Raw genomic sequence first — 13,487 nt, forward strand, 5'->3', positions numbered from 1 at the left:
AGCAGAGACAAGTTTTCTTGCCGCTTTCCAAAGCCAGAAAGCCAGTGAGTGGGCTTTTTCTAGGTCCCCATTCACTGAGAGTGCAGGCTTTAAGGATCCCAGCTCAACCCAAGAGTACTGGTTTCCAACTTCCTGCCTCATGAAGGCCAAGACCTTGGTCCCTGCCTTGCATGGTCATTACAGTGTAAGTGCTTGGCCACTGGGCCTGCTTCCTTTCTAATGCCCTCCCCTCAGAACTCCTGCTGCATCAGCTCACTCATCCCTCTGCTTTTCTGCTCTCTCTTGATTTCAAAAACAGACACATTCTATTTTCTAGATGTTCAGAGCAGGAAAGATCCCAGCATCCCACTTCCAAACGAGCACCTCAAGCATATGCATTCATAAAGGGTATGAAGAAGCCAACCTTTTATCCGTATCGAAAAGCCCTATTCCAGGATACAACGAGAGTGGGAACCACCTCAGTCTCTTTTCCCGTGGCCAGGAGTCCTGCCTCCCCCTGGGGCTGGGAGCTGGCCAAGGCCACGCCATGTGGGTAGTTGTTGTCTACTGTTCTGAATGGCAGGTGCTGTCCTGGGCGCCTTACATACATTTGATCTCACTTAATCCTCCTTCCAGCCCTATGAGGTAGGTACTATTACTGCCACTGATCTGAGTAAGAAAACTGCCAAAAACACAGCGAACAAAGGAGCAAAACCAGGATGCAGGTTTTGGTTGGCCCGTCTTTTTTTTTTTTTTTTACCAAATACATCTTGTGTTCCTGCATCCTTCCATAAGCCAAGTACAGCTTCCTCATCTTGCCCAATCCTCAGGGGTAGGGTCCACGTGGTTTCTATCCTCCTACTTGTCCTCAGCACCCAGTGGGTGCAACCTGGGTTACTATATTTTTGCCCCTGAGGACCTGTCCACCACTCAGGAGGGGCAGTGGAATGCACACAGCACTTGGCCTGAGCCCCTGTTACCTAGAGAAAGGAGGCTTTTGCCAAGGACTCTGAGGGGAGATCAGTGCTGGGAGTGGACTCAACTCTGGTCAGGACCCAAGCACTCAGCCCTCCTGGAGACGCTGTGTGAGCTGGGCCAGGCCTGCAGACGGCCCCTCCCGCCGCCCCAGCCAGGGTGGTGCTTGTGTGGGAAGGACTTTAAATCCAGCTGCCAGACCCCTGGCCGGGAGAGGCTGAGACGACTGGCCACCATGCACGGCCCCTGCAGTCCGCTGTTCCTGCTGCTGCTGGCAGCCACTGGGGGCCCCGCCGGCGCCCTCACTGATGATGAGAAGCACATGATGGTGGAGCTTCACAACCTCTACCGGGCCCAGGTGGCTCCCCCTGCCGCGGACATGCTGCAGATGGTGAGTGCGGCCAGGGGCCACTCACCTGCCGGGACTGAAGGGGTGCTGGGCGGGCCCCCCCTTCCCTCCCACCCCCGAGCTGAAGCTACCTCAGAGACTCATCTCTCTGGTCAGTGACAGAGACATTATGTAATTCACAGGTCCCCAGAAGCAGCCCCATTCTACAGATCGGGAAACTGAGGCCCGAGGGACTTGCTGGTCCCTCAGGGGCTTTCAAGTCACACAGCTGGTAGAGCCAGGCCTGGGAGCCCCAGCTTCCCACTCCAATGGCCCCTTCCCAGCACTTCCTAAAATGCAGGTGCCCCTCATAGGGGGGAACGTAGGAAGTTCCCAAACACCTTGGTGAAGACGGTCTTTCAGATGCCTTCCAAGGCAATGAGGAGAGGACAGGAGGACAGCGGGATGGGTCCCAGCACTGGGGGAGGAGGGATGTATGAGGAGGTGGGCGAGAACAGGAGCCAGAAGCAGAGAGGGCTCTGCATCACACAGTTCACATTCTGTCTCGGTCCCACAACAAGACCTGTGATTTGGGGTGGGTCCCTTAACCTAGTAAGGACCATCAGTTTTGCATCTGTAAAATGGGGTCACCATTAGAGCTACATATGGGCTACATCAACATGGGCTGAATCTCCCAGATAGAACACTGGCGGGGGCGGGGGATGAAATCTCAAAAAATATATATACAGGAGGGCATATTTACATGAGGTTTAAAAACATGTAAAAACTACTACACAAGTATACTTGTGGGGAGACATGCAAATGTAGTAAACGCACAGAGACATGCTTATAGATGACGGAAGCCAGATTTGGGGTGGCAATTTACCTCTGTCAAGAGGGAGAGGTACTTGATGGTAGGGTTAGGGGCAGGATGTTTATGCTCAAGATGAAAAGAGGGAAAATCAGGGCTCCTGGCTCAGTCAGTTAAGCGTCTGCCTTCAGCTCAGGTCATGATCCCGGAGTCCTGAGATCGAACCCAGCATTGGGCTCCCTGCTCAGCGGGAAGCCTGTTTCTCCCTCTCCCTCTGCCCCTCACGCCGCTCGTGTGCTCTCGCTCTCTCTCACATAAATAAATAAAATCTTAAAAAAGAGAGAGAGAAAATCAGAAATTCACCTTGTTCCTACCCCCGCCCCCCAAAGGCTGAGCAGGCCCATCCTCTCTGGCCACCCTCAGGTGCCCTGGGAGGTTCAGGAGCAGCATCCAGGAACCCCATAGCTAGTGCCCGTCACATCTGGGGAACACAGCAGCGAGCCTGAGGGTCCAGGACTGGAGTTCCAGTAGCCCTGCTCAATCTGGCAAAGGGACTCTGGGTACGTCCCTTTACCTTCAAAGGCTTCCATTTCCTGATCTATCACTTGGGACAGGCAATCCCTACCCTGAAGGTCAGATGGGAAGACGTGTGACAAAGATCAAGGAAGGCCTCTAGAAATGCACACAGCACCACCATTCAAGCCCTGTCGGCCTGGCAACCAGGAACTGCAGACGATAGATCAGGAGCACTGGATGCTGGTACTAGCTCTGTCAGTAGCTCCCTGATTGAGGCCTGGAATGCATTACTGAGCCTCAGTTTCCCCATTTGTAGATCCCTGATGCCCTACAGTCTTGTTGGCTGAGGCTGGGGGCTACCCATCCAGGAGCTGCTTTGTGGACAGAGGTGGACCTTGGGCTGGGGCAACATTCTGGGAAGAAGTTTGGATACTCAGGGGATATGATGCCGTCTGGTGGGAGGTGATGGGAGGAGGGGATGGACTGGGACACCAGGACAAATTTGGAACAAGGCTCAGGCTCAACCTCAGGAGTGGGAAATAGAGAAACTCTGGAGCCAGGTGGCCTCGTTCAAATCTTGATTCCGCCCTTTATTAGCTACGTGACCTTGGCTAAGTTACTTAACCTCTCTGTGCCTCAGCTTCCTCATCTGTAAACTGAAGATGATGACAACATAGTAACTCCCTTGTAGGATGGTTGTGAGAGTTAAATGCGTGAACATGTAGAAAGCACTTAGAACAGTGTGTGGCATACAGTAAGTGCTCAATAAGTGTGTGATTAACAAAAGAGGGAATGGGTCCAGGGTGAGGCAGGTGGCAGTTATCACGAACTCTTTTCTCTCCCCTAGCTTCCACATCTAATCGTCACCACCTTTACCTCCCAGAAGGTTTGATTTTCCTTGAACCCTACTCCCCCATCCTTGTCCCTTGGTACAACCCTGGTCCAGTCTTTCATTACTTCTCCCAAGGACTCCTAGAAGAGCTTCTACCTGCTTCCTCAGCCTCTGGCCTCCGCTGCCAAAATGAATCCCACACACGGGCCTGACCTTGCTCAACACCGTTCAATGGCTCTCACTGGCTCCTGACTGCCTCAGGATAAAGCTCCATCTCCCGAGAAGGCTCTCTCTGTGTGTCTGGCCCCTGCTGACGCCTCCAGCTTCCTCTCCTGCTCAGTTTCTCCCTCAGTATCCTCAACAGTTTGTCCTTGCCCAGCCAAAACGCTGTTTCTCACTTCCATGCCTTTGCTCACGCTGTGCCTCCCGTTCTCGCCACCTGACCAATGCCTTGGTTTCAACACTTACCATTCAGCCCTCACCTTGAGCTAAATGGCCCTCCTCGGTGCCTCTACACTGCCTATTGCAAATCTGTCATGTACCACATGGTGGCCCAATCAGCAGTTTATGTACGACAATGTGAACTTGGGCTTCTCGGTCCTTGCTCTCAGCTCCGGGCTGGCACGGTGCCTCGGACTGTTGAACGAGTGAGTGATGAGTGAATGGATGAATGGACTTGTTTGCAGATGGTGACCACGTGGCCAATGTGGGTGGGTGCCGTGACTCTCAAAAATCCACAGGGGTCTCTGGAAGACTGAGAAGCCTTGAGACCCACAGGACTCTACTGGTGGGACTCCATGCATCCAGTCAGAATAGGAATCCCAGCTGGGCTCTGTAGGGAGCTGACAAATGTCTACTGAGCTGACGAATGTCTATTGAGCAGCTGCTCTGTGCCAGACACTAGTGCCACATCACCATCTTACCCCGAAGGAGCTCATAGTTCAGTCTGGAGCCCTGCAGGTCCTCCCAGGCCCCCTGCTGCTGGTCCCCCGCACCCTGCCGCATTCCCACTCCCAATCTCCCCTTACCTGCCAGAGTCTGAGAGAACCTCAGGGAGCAGTGACAAAGCACCCAGGGAGGGAGAGGCTGTCCCAGGCCTGTGTTCCCATGCCCACCCCAGGTAGCTGCTCCTGAGAACTGTGTGTGGGTGAGGAGCCACACAATCCCCTCCTCTCAGGGTCCCCCAAGCTCTTGGCACTTTGTAGGCTGTCTGGCTCCCACAGTTGGCTGGGCCACCGGAGGGTGGGGCAAGAGTTGCCGCCAGGCCTCCCATTGCTAGGAGAGGCCAAGGACAAAGTTTAATGGGATCCAGGCCTTTCTCGTCAATCCTTCATTAATCCCTCTTCCCACACACACTGGGCCTGTCCTCCCAGCCAGGGACACAGAGAACCTCAGAGGTCCCTTCACTTCACATGCCCTCACCTGAGGTCCCCCCGGAGAACACTGCCTTTGGGATCTGACAGCCCCTTGAGACACCAAGCCTCTGAAAATAGGCCTCTCGGTGAGGGTCACCCAGAGACACTTAATCTTCTGGGGGAAAGGGGCTGTCAGTTGACAAGAGTTGAGAGTACTTGGGAGGGAAGCCTGGAAATGGTAAAGCCGTGGAGGCTGGGCGACCGCAAGGGGAGAGTGGAACCTGAGAGGGGAGTGCTGTCCCCCCCCCCAAGTCATATTTATGGTGTGTGGGGAAAGGGGTGGAGGATGGCAGAATAAACAACGCAGCCCTTGACCATCTCGCAGGAAATTCTGTGGTCTTCAGAGCAGTCAGGTGGCCCCGGGAGGTAGTCAGGGCACATTGGCCCTCCTTTTATTAATATTAACTAATAATAACACCGTCACAAACATCATCCCATTTAGTCTTCCCAAAGCCCCATGAGAGTTCAGAAAGGTTAGGCAATCTAAAATCACACAGCTGGTGAATGGTCCCAAGCTTAGCCAACTCCATGGCCTGGCGTGGAGCCCTCCCACCTCGCCCCAGAAGCCCACCGGGAGCACAGACCTGTTCCTGGGCACGGCCAAGAGTCACCCCGCAGGAAGGGAGGGTCTCCGGGCCCCAGAGGCCCCCAGGACACCTTCAACCTTCTTCTCGGAGCCCCGCCGCCCTCTCCCACCCGCCTCTCCCCGCTTCCACGAGCCCAAGGCGTTCCTCACTTCCCTCCCCGACCTGCCGCGCAGAGGTGGGACGAGGAGCTGGCCGCCTTCGCCAAGGCCTACGCGCGCCAGTGCGTGTGGGGCCACAACAAGGAGCGCGGGCGGCGCGGCGAGAACCTGTTCGCCATCACGGAGGAGGGCTTGGACGTGCCGCTGGCCATGGAGGAGTGGCACCACGAGCGCGAGCACTACAACCTCAGCACCGCCACCTGCGCCCAGGGCCAGATGTGCGGCCACTACACGCAGGTGCGAGGCCCCTGGGCGGGCGGGTGGGGCGGTGCAAGGGCAGCGGGCGGGGCTACACGGCGAGTGGGCGGGGCCTCGTGCGCAGTGGGCGGGGCAGGGGCCGCCTCTCCCTTTCCAGCCTCGGAGCCCGGGGCCCCCCCACTCTAAGCCCCCGAGACCCTTGGTAGAAGTCGTGTTTCCACCGGAGCTCACGTGTTGTCCAGGCCTCTGACGAAGTCTGCTTCTCAAACTGCCTAAACCATTTTCAGGTGACTTTTTTTTTTCCCAAAGATTTTATTTATTTATTTGACAGAGAGATAGAGAGAGAACACAAGTAGGCAGAGTGGCAGGCAGAGGGAAAGGGAGAAGCAGGCTCTCTGCCGAGCAGGGAGCCAGACGTGGGGCTCGATCCCAAGACCCCGGGATCATGACCCGAGCCAAAGGCAGCTGCTTAACCGACTGAGCCACCCAGGCGCCCCTTTTTTCAGGTGACTCTTGAACAAACACAATCGTTTGAAAATCTAGGTGGCCCCTCTCGGCCTCCTCCTACTGAAGGGACGTAAGTTAGGTGTCACAGAGCCAGGGTCGTGGACGGTAATTATTGTACTAGGCCGTCCTGACCGACCTCTAAGCGGTCCTGTCCTCCCGCCTCAGTTAGGCAGGGCTGTTTGCCCTGCGGTAACTGCCCCCCGACTTGTGGCTTCTCTCGCTGTCCCTCTTTTGTCATTTCTCATGGTGTCTGCTTCTAACCTGCCAGGGACCGATAAAGCAAATAGACAATTGTGTGTGTTTAACTTTTCTTCTACTTTTAAAAGCCATGTGTAAAATAAGAGCAAATCGTCACTGAGCGAATGTTTCAGGGAGCCTTCGAGATCATTTCCTGCCCCAGGCAGTCACTTCTTGTTTATGTCAGGCTTCTCACTGCATTTTGAAAGTTTGAGTTTCCAGGTAAGAGATGTTGGGTGAGGGTGCTGTAGGGGTGTGTGTATATGGGTGTGTAGGGGAATTAACATCAGTGTTATTGAATTCTTGTTCTTCTCCACCCAATGCTTATTGTTCAAACAGTAACATGACCAATTTTTTAAAAAGAAAAAGGAAGAACAAACTTCTTCCCAGCCATTTCCACCAATTCCACTTTCCAGTGCTCCTTTTGAGTGATATTTTTAGTGCTAATCTTTGGGGAAGGAAATCCTGACATCACCCATCCAGATGAAGAAGTTGTGAGGGCCCAGCAGCCCTCCCTGTCCCCTCCCCTCCATACCCTGCCACCTCTCACACTCCCCCCCACCCCCAACACACACACACACACACACACACACACACACACACACCCCTCCTGCTAGGATTGCTGTCAGAGCCCAGCAGGAGTGGGCCTGCCCTACCACCACCCCAACGTTCTCCAGGGCTGAGTGCACATGCACTCTGGGGTCATTTCTGCCTGGGAGATGCTCAGCAGTGGTATCCTCAGCTAACTTAAGCAGAAAAAAAACGGTCCGGGGTGCCTGGGTGGCTCAGTCGTTAGGCGTCTGCCTTCGGCTCAGGTCATGGTCCCAGGGTCCTGGGATCGAGCCCCGCATCGGGCTCCCTGCTCAGGGGGAAGCCTGCTTCTCCCTCTCCCACTCCCCCTGCTTGTGTTCCCTCTCTTGCTGTGTCTCTCTCTGTCAAATAAATAAATAAAATCTTAAAAAGAAAAAAGAAAAAAAAAACAGTCCGGGGGAATGTATGCAGAATTAATAGCTGGAGCCAGATCTGACAACAAAAACTGGCCTCCGTTTAAGTGACTCCTGAGCAGACAAGGCCTACAAATAGCAAGGAGAGGCTGCTGGTCTCAGTCCATGGTGGTGCACAAAGGCTGTTTTGACTTTTAAAATGTTATACTTAAGACAGAATTCCTTCTAGCAGCTAGGAGACCCAGACTCTGAAACAGCAGAGCAGATCCCTGCCCACTTGTGATGTGGGGGGAAGTTCTACATTCAAAATGGTTCCTTTTGTTCTCTTCCTTGGATTTTGTTTGTTGTTGATTTCTAAGATTCTCCCATTTGAGATTCATTCCTTTGGATATACCCCTTGTTTAAAATGCACAGGAAGTTGCAAAAACAAAACACAAAACAACACGCAGGAGGAATTCATGAGGGTATGTACAAAGGGAAGGTTTTCAGAGAAAGGCCTGGTGAAATAGTGTGTGTGGTTCAGGACAAATTCTTCCCAAACCCCCTGTTCAGAGTTTTGTCCTGAAGCTGCGTGTCCTCAGAGACTTGGATCTGACAGGTTGTAGGAATCCTCCTCTCCCTACCCATAGAAAACTGGTGTAGAGAGACACTAGTTACTGGTGGTGTCCCACCCCGGCTAAACTCTTGGGTTTGCCCTTCTTCAGGTGGTCTGGGCCAAGACAGAGAGGATTGGCTGTGGCTCCCACTTCTGTGAGAAGCTCCAGGGTGTTGAGGAGATCAATATCCAACTGCTGGTTTGCAACTATGAGCCCCCGTGAGTGCCCAGGGATCCCTGGGGGTAGAGGATGGGCAGAGCCAAGGGGAGGGTTGAGTTGGGCAGTCTAAGAATGTGGGGGGTGGGGCGGCCTGGGTGGCTCAGTTGGTTGGGAGACTGCCTCCGGCTCAGGTCATGATCCTGGAGTTCTGGGATCGAGTCCTGCATCTGCTCCCTGCTCAGCGGGGAGTCTGCTTCTGCCACTGACCCTCCCCCCTCTCATGCTCTCTCTCTCTCTTTCAAATAAATAAATAAAATCTTAAAAAAAAAAAAGAATGTAGGAGGGGGCCACTCCGGGGCCTATTCCCCATACCCGTGGGGGAGCTGCGAGGGCACCTATGGGAGTCTGTTCTCATTGGCCCAGCAAGCTAGTTGGGAGCAAGTTAAGACCCAGGGGTACTTCCGGCCTAGGTATGTGTATGAGGGATAGGGACAGGGGTCTCTAGGGACCGCCCCCGCCCCCAGCATCGTCCTCGCCTCCCGCAGGGGGAACGTGAAGGGAAAGAGACCCTACCAGGAAGGGACTCCGTGCTCCCTGTGTCCCTCCGGCCACCGCTGCGAGAAGTCCCTCTGTGGTGAGTTGGGGGTGGGGTGGGGAGGAGAAGGAAGGGGCGACAGGGGATGCCGACAGAACGGTCCTTAGAGCCTCCCCGGACTCCCGAGCCGTGCACGGGCAGGGGGAGGGGTCTGGCGGGACGCGACCTCCCGCGCCCTTGGCGGGCCCACCCTATCCGGGTTCCCAAGCCCACTTCGCTTTCCTTGCGCACTTTGGCGCCCTGTCATTCAAAGTGACCGGATTTTAACCCTCCGAGCGGACGGTAGGGGACAGAGTGTGCCGGCCCCCGAGCGTAGGGCGAGGTGAGCGTGGCCAGAGGAAAGGGCCCCCGGTGGGGCGGGGCCTAGTGGTGGGCGTGGCCAGGCGGACTTGAAAGGGACGGGCCTGCGACGCGGTGGACGTGTTAGGCACAGGCCTTGAGCTCGAGAGTCCCCTGAGAGTGGTCGTGTGAGTGCGGAGAGGAAGATTTGGACAAGGAGGTGGATAGAGGAGACACTGTTATCATGTTATAATAAAATAACATTTGTTATCAACGAAGGACGTAGTCGCTGGAGGGGATGTGTGTTTGCGTGTCATCATAGGACATTTGGTCGCCTCGCCGTGATTGTGGTGGGGTGAGGGATGTGGGGCCCTGCTGTACACTAACGCCAGGCCTTGTTTCTTGTCAGAACCCGTCAGAGGCCCGGAAGAGGCTCAGGATTTGCCCTACCTGCTAACTGAGGCCCCATCTTCCCTGGCAACTGAGGCTTCAGGCTCTAGGAAAAGCAGTAGCCCTTCCTCCCTGGCAACGGAAACTCCATCCTCCTTGGTAACAGAGGTCTCAGGCCCTCTGGCAACCACGGCTCTACCTGCTGTAGAAACCGAGGCCCCATCTTCCTTAGCAACGGAAGATTCCCCCTCCATGGCAACAGAGGCTCCACCTTCCTTAACAACTGAGGTCCCTTCCTTTTTGGCAACTCACAGCCTGTTCTCCCTGGATGAGGGGCCAGCTACCTTCTCCAAATCAACGCATGATCTCATCTCCAAATTGGCAGACAAAGAGGCCAGCAGGACAAGCGTGCCCTCCAAGAGTCCAGAGAGTTCTCTGCACCCCAAGATATTCTTGACAGGGACACGGGAGCCGCTACCCCACTCCCAGAAGGCGGGCAAGGCTGAGGCCGAGTTGTCTCCTTCCAGTGAGGTCTCAGCCTCAGTTTTTCCAGGCCAGGACCAGACAGGTGAGCTGCCGGCCACACTGGACCACATGGGGCACATCTCCTCCAAGTCCCTGTCCAACTCCCCCAATACCTCTGCCACCGCTAAGGCCGTGGGCGGGCGGACCCTGGCTCTGCAGTCATCTTTAGCAGGTAAGTCCTGTAGCGTTCGTCCCACCTTCCCTCCTTGCCTCCAGAATGTCGGCACCCTGCCCCCAGCATGCACCCTCTGAGTGAGAGCTTCCTCTCTGGCTGCTGGCCCCCCACTTGCATGCCTGGCAGGGAGGGTGGGAGGCCAGGCAGAACTGCGTCCACGCTGAGACAAAGCCTCTCCCTCCCCACAGGTGCAGAGGGCCCTGAAAAGCCTAGCGTCAAGTCAGGGCTAAACTCGGGCCCCGGTCACATCTGGGGCCCCCTTCTGGGACTGCTGCTGCTGCCTCCCCTGGTGCTGGCTGGAATCTTCTGAAGGGGCCGCCACTCAAAGGCAAGGCCTGGTGGGGAGACCCTGGCCTCATGCCCACTCTGGATTGCCTTTCTCCGAGTAAGAGGCCACAGTTTCCTGGGCAGGTCCTGTTCTGTGGCCCCAGTAGCCCCCGGTGACCCCAGCTTCTGGCCAGACTGCAGGCCAGTGCCCTCGTGCCCTCAGGAGGCCTCTATAATGCCAACTGCTGGCACTGCCCCAGGCGTTCCTCTGCCTGGGCGGAGGTCCACCCCTCAGCTAGCTGCAGGTTGTTCTGAGCAGTGTTCCTGTGGCCACTTGGGCTCATTCTCCAGTTGTCCTGTGGCTGTGGTTCTGCTCTTCCAGGGACAGATCTCAGTGCTTCCCAGAAACCCCTTGACCCCTCCTAGTGCCCTGGCTTCTTCCTTAAGCCATCTGAGTCTGACGCTCTTCCCGGGAGGACCTCTTGCCTTCCCAGGCTGAAGAGGTCAGCTGTCCTGCCATCTCCCCCACCCTGCCCCCCACCCCCCAGACAAGATGCTTCTTGGCTGAAGGCCCTCCGGACAGGAAAGGCTAGGAAAGGCTGCAGGAAAGGCTGCGGGCTGTGCCTCATCCACAGATGCCTTGGGGGCATGAGGCCTGCCACCTGGCCCAGACCCCTCCTGCCCCTCCCATCTCAATCCTGGGGCGGGGGGATTCAGGGGAGATCCCTGCCTACCAGGCTTGGGACCGTCTGCCTCGGCAGGTAGGGCGTTCTCCCTGAGTGCCCCCTCCCCCTACTTGCTGGTATAGCTGGGGAGAGGGGTTGTGAGGAGCAGATGAAGGACAAGCCCCACTTGAATGGGGTTCTACACGGCGGGGGGGGGGGCAGGCAAGGACCAGGGAAGGGAAGCAGCCCCTGACTCCTGAATAAAACCTGTAAGAGTACCGAGTCTCTGTGCTTATGAGGGGTGGCGGGTGAAGAAGGGCTCTTTGAGAGGCCCTGAAGAGGCTCCCCTTCCAGCCCCAGCACCTGCTCCCCCTCCTACACACCTCCTCTCCCCACACACTCCACCTAGTCCTTTGGGGCACCTTTCTTTTCCTTCCTATAAACTGCCCTCCCTCCCCAACTCAAATCTTCAGGCAGCCAGCAGGAAGGAGGAAGGGCCAAGGGCTGACTCCCCCATCTCCAGGGGTCACCCGTGGAGGCTTAGTTGGGTTTTAGACCCAGAATCAAGGAGTGGCATACAGCCTCTTTACAGGGTGCTGCTGCCCGGGCCCATCTGGTACACCAGGCCAGAAGGCTTTGCCAGCCCTGGGTGCTTGGAGGAATCCTGAGAAAGGGTTCTGGAGTCCCAGACACACTCCCCCAGGGGAGCATAGCAGGACTGCGCGGAGCGCTGCGGGGCAGGAAAGAGTGTGTGTGTGTGTGTGTGTGTGTGTAGATGGACCACGCCAATTATGAAGGGTGTTTAAGAGAGGTCAACTCTTTGGAAAATAAGCCTTTAACTCTTACTTTAATAGGCCCTGTTCTTCATCATAAAAAATATTAAAGGGGCGCCTGGGTGGCTCAGTTGGTTAAGCGAATGCCTTCAAGCGCTGCGGGGCAGGAAAGTGTGTGTGTGTGTATGTGTGTCATAATGTATTAAGATATAACCTAATGATCTAAATTAAGATGTAACTCATTTAAAGTGTACCACTCAATGGTTTTTAGTATATTCAGAGTGGTGCAACCACGAGCACAATTTTAGAACATTCTCAACACCCCAAAAAGAAACTCCTTCCCCATTAGCAGCCACTCTTCATTCCCCTTCCACCCCAAGCCCTAAGCAACCACTAATCTATTGTCTCTATGGATTTGTCTATTCTGACATTTTGTATAAATGGGATCATACAATAGGTGGCCTTTTCTGTCTGGCTTCTTTCACTGAGCATAATCTTTTCTAGATTTATCCATGTTGTAGCATGTGGCGGTATGTTATTCCTTTTTATTACCAAATAATACTCCCTTGTATAGAATACATTTTATTTATCCATTTGTCAACTGGGGGACATGTGGGTTGTTTGTGCCTGTTGGCTATTATGAACGATGCTGCTATAAACATTCACGTAAAAGTTTGTGTGGATATGTTTTCATTTCTCTTGGGTCTATACCTGGGAGCAGTATCATAGGGTAATGCAGTCGCTCTATGCTTAACTTTTTTTAGGAACTGCCAGACTGCTGCCCCATTGCACATGCGTACCAGCAATGTACGAAGGTTTCCGTTTCTCCACATCTTCACCAGCACCCGTATCGGTCTTTTCAAAATTATAGCTATCCTAGTGAGTGTGAAGTAGTATCTAATTGTGCTTTTGATTTTCATTTCCCTGCTTTCTATGGAGACAGTTCTTTTGCCCATTTTTTAACTGGGATGCTTGTCTTATTATTGAGTTATAGGAATTCTTTATGTAGTCTAGATACAAGTCCCTTACCAGATATATAATTTTAAAACATTTTCTCGCATTCTGTGAGTTGTCTTTTCAATTTTTCTTTAGGATGTCCTCTGAACATAGTCTGTTAATTTTGATGATATCCAATTTCTTTCTTTTCTTGTTGTATCTAAGAAACTGTTGCCTAATCCAAAGTCAGAGATTTATGCCTATGCTTTTTTCTAAGAGTTTTATAATTCAATTCTTATATTTAAGCCTTTGATCCATTCTTAGTTGATTTTCATATGTGGTGTAAGGTGGGAGTCCAACTTCATTCTTACGCATGTGAATATCCAGTTGTCCAAGCACTTTTTTGTTGAACGTGATTCTTCCTCCATTCACATGAAGAGAACCCATCCAAGACCAGAAGCAGGGACCTCTTTGGAAGTTCATTTTTGGGGAAACAAGACATGGTGTCCCACACTAGTCAGAAAAGGCTGTGACAAATGGGCAGAGAGGGGATGTGTCAGCACAAGCCCATGAAGATAGGAGGGCACGTTCAGAGGGGAGGGCGGCCGGCACTCTGAGGCCTCAAGGACCAGAGTGGGGA

At 54.1% G+C, this 13,487-nt stretch overlaps 1 protein-coding gene across 1 annotated transcript; it reads left to right on the top strand.

Annotated features, from left to right (window-relative positions):
• The first annotated feature begins 994 nt into the window (after window positions 1–994).
• Window positions 995–12,583, top strand: PI16 (peptidase inhibitor 16). Its single transcript, XM_081828115.1, has 6 exons — window positions 995–1,345; window positions 5,617–5,838; window positions 8,192–8,301; window positions 8,788–8,876; window positions 9,526–10,203; window positions 10,395–12,583. The coding sequence occupies exons 1-6, from the start codon at window positions 1,190–1,192 to the stop codon at window positions 10,514–10,516; spliced, it is 1,377 nt and encodes a 458-aa protein (XP_081684241.1). The 5' UTR covers window positions 995–1,189; the 3' UTR covers window positions 10,517–12,583.
• The last annotated feature ends 904 nt before the right edge of the window (window positions 12,584–13,487 follow it).

This window comes from Leptonychotes weddellii, chromosome 8, assembly GCF_054177405.1.
Source record: "Leptonychotes weddellii isolate Sample4059 chromosome 8, ASM5417740v2, whole genome shotgun sequence".
NCBI classification, from domain to species: Eukaryota; Metazoa; Chordata; class Mammalia; order Carnivora; family Phocidae; genus Leptonychotes; species Leptonychotes weddellii.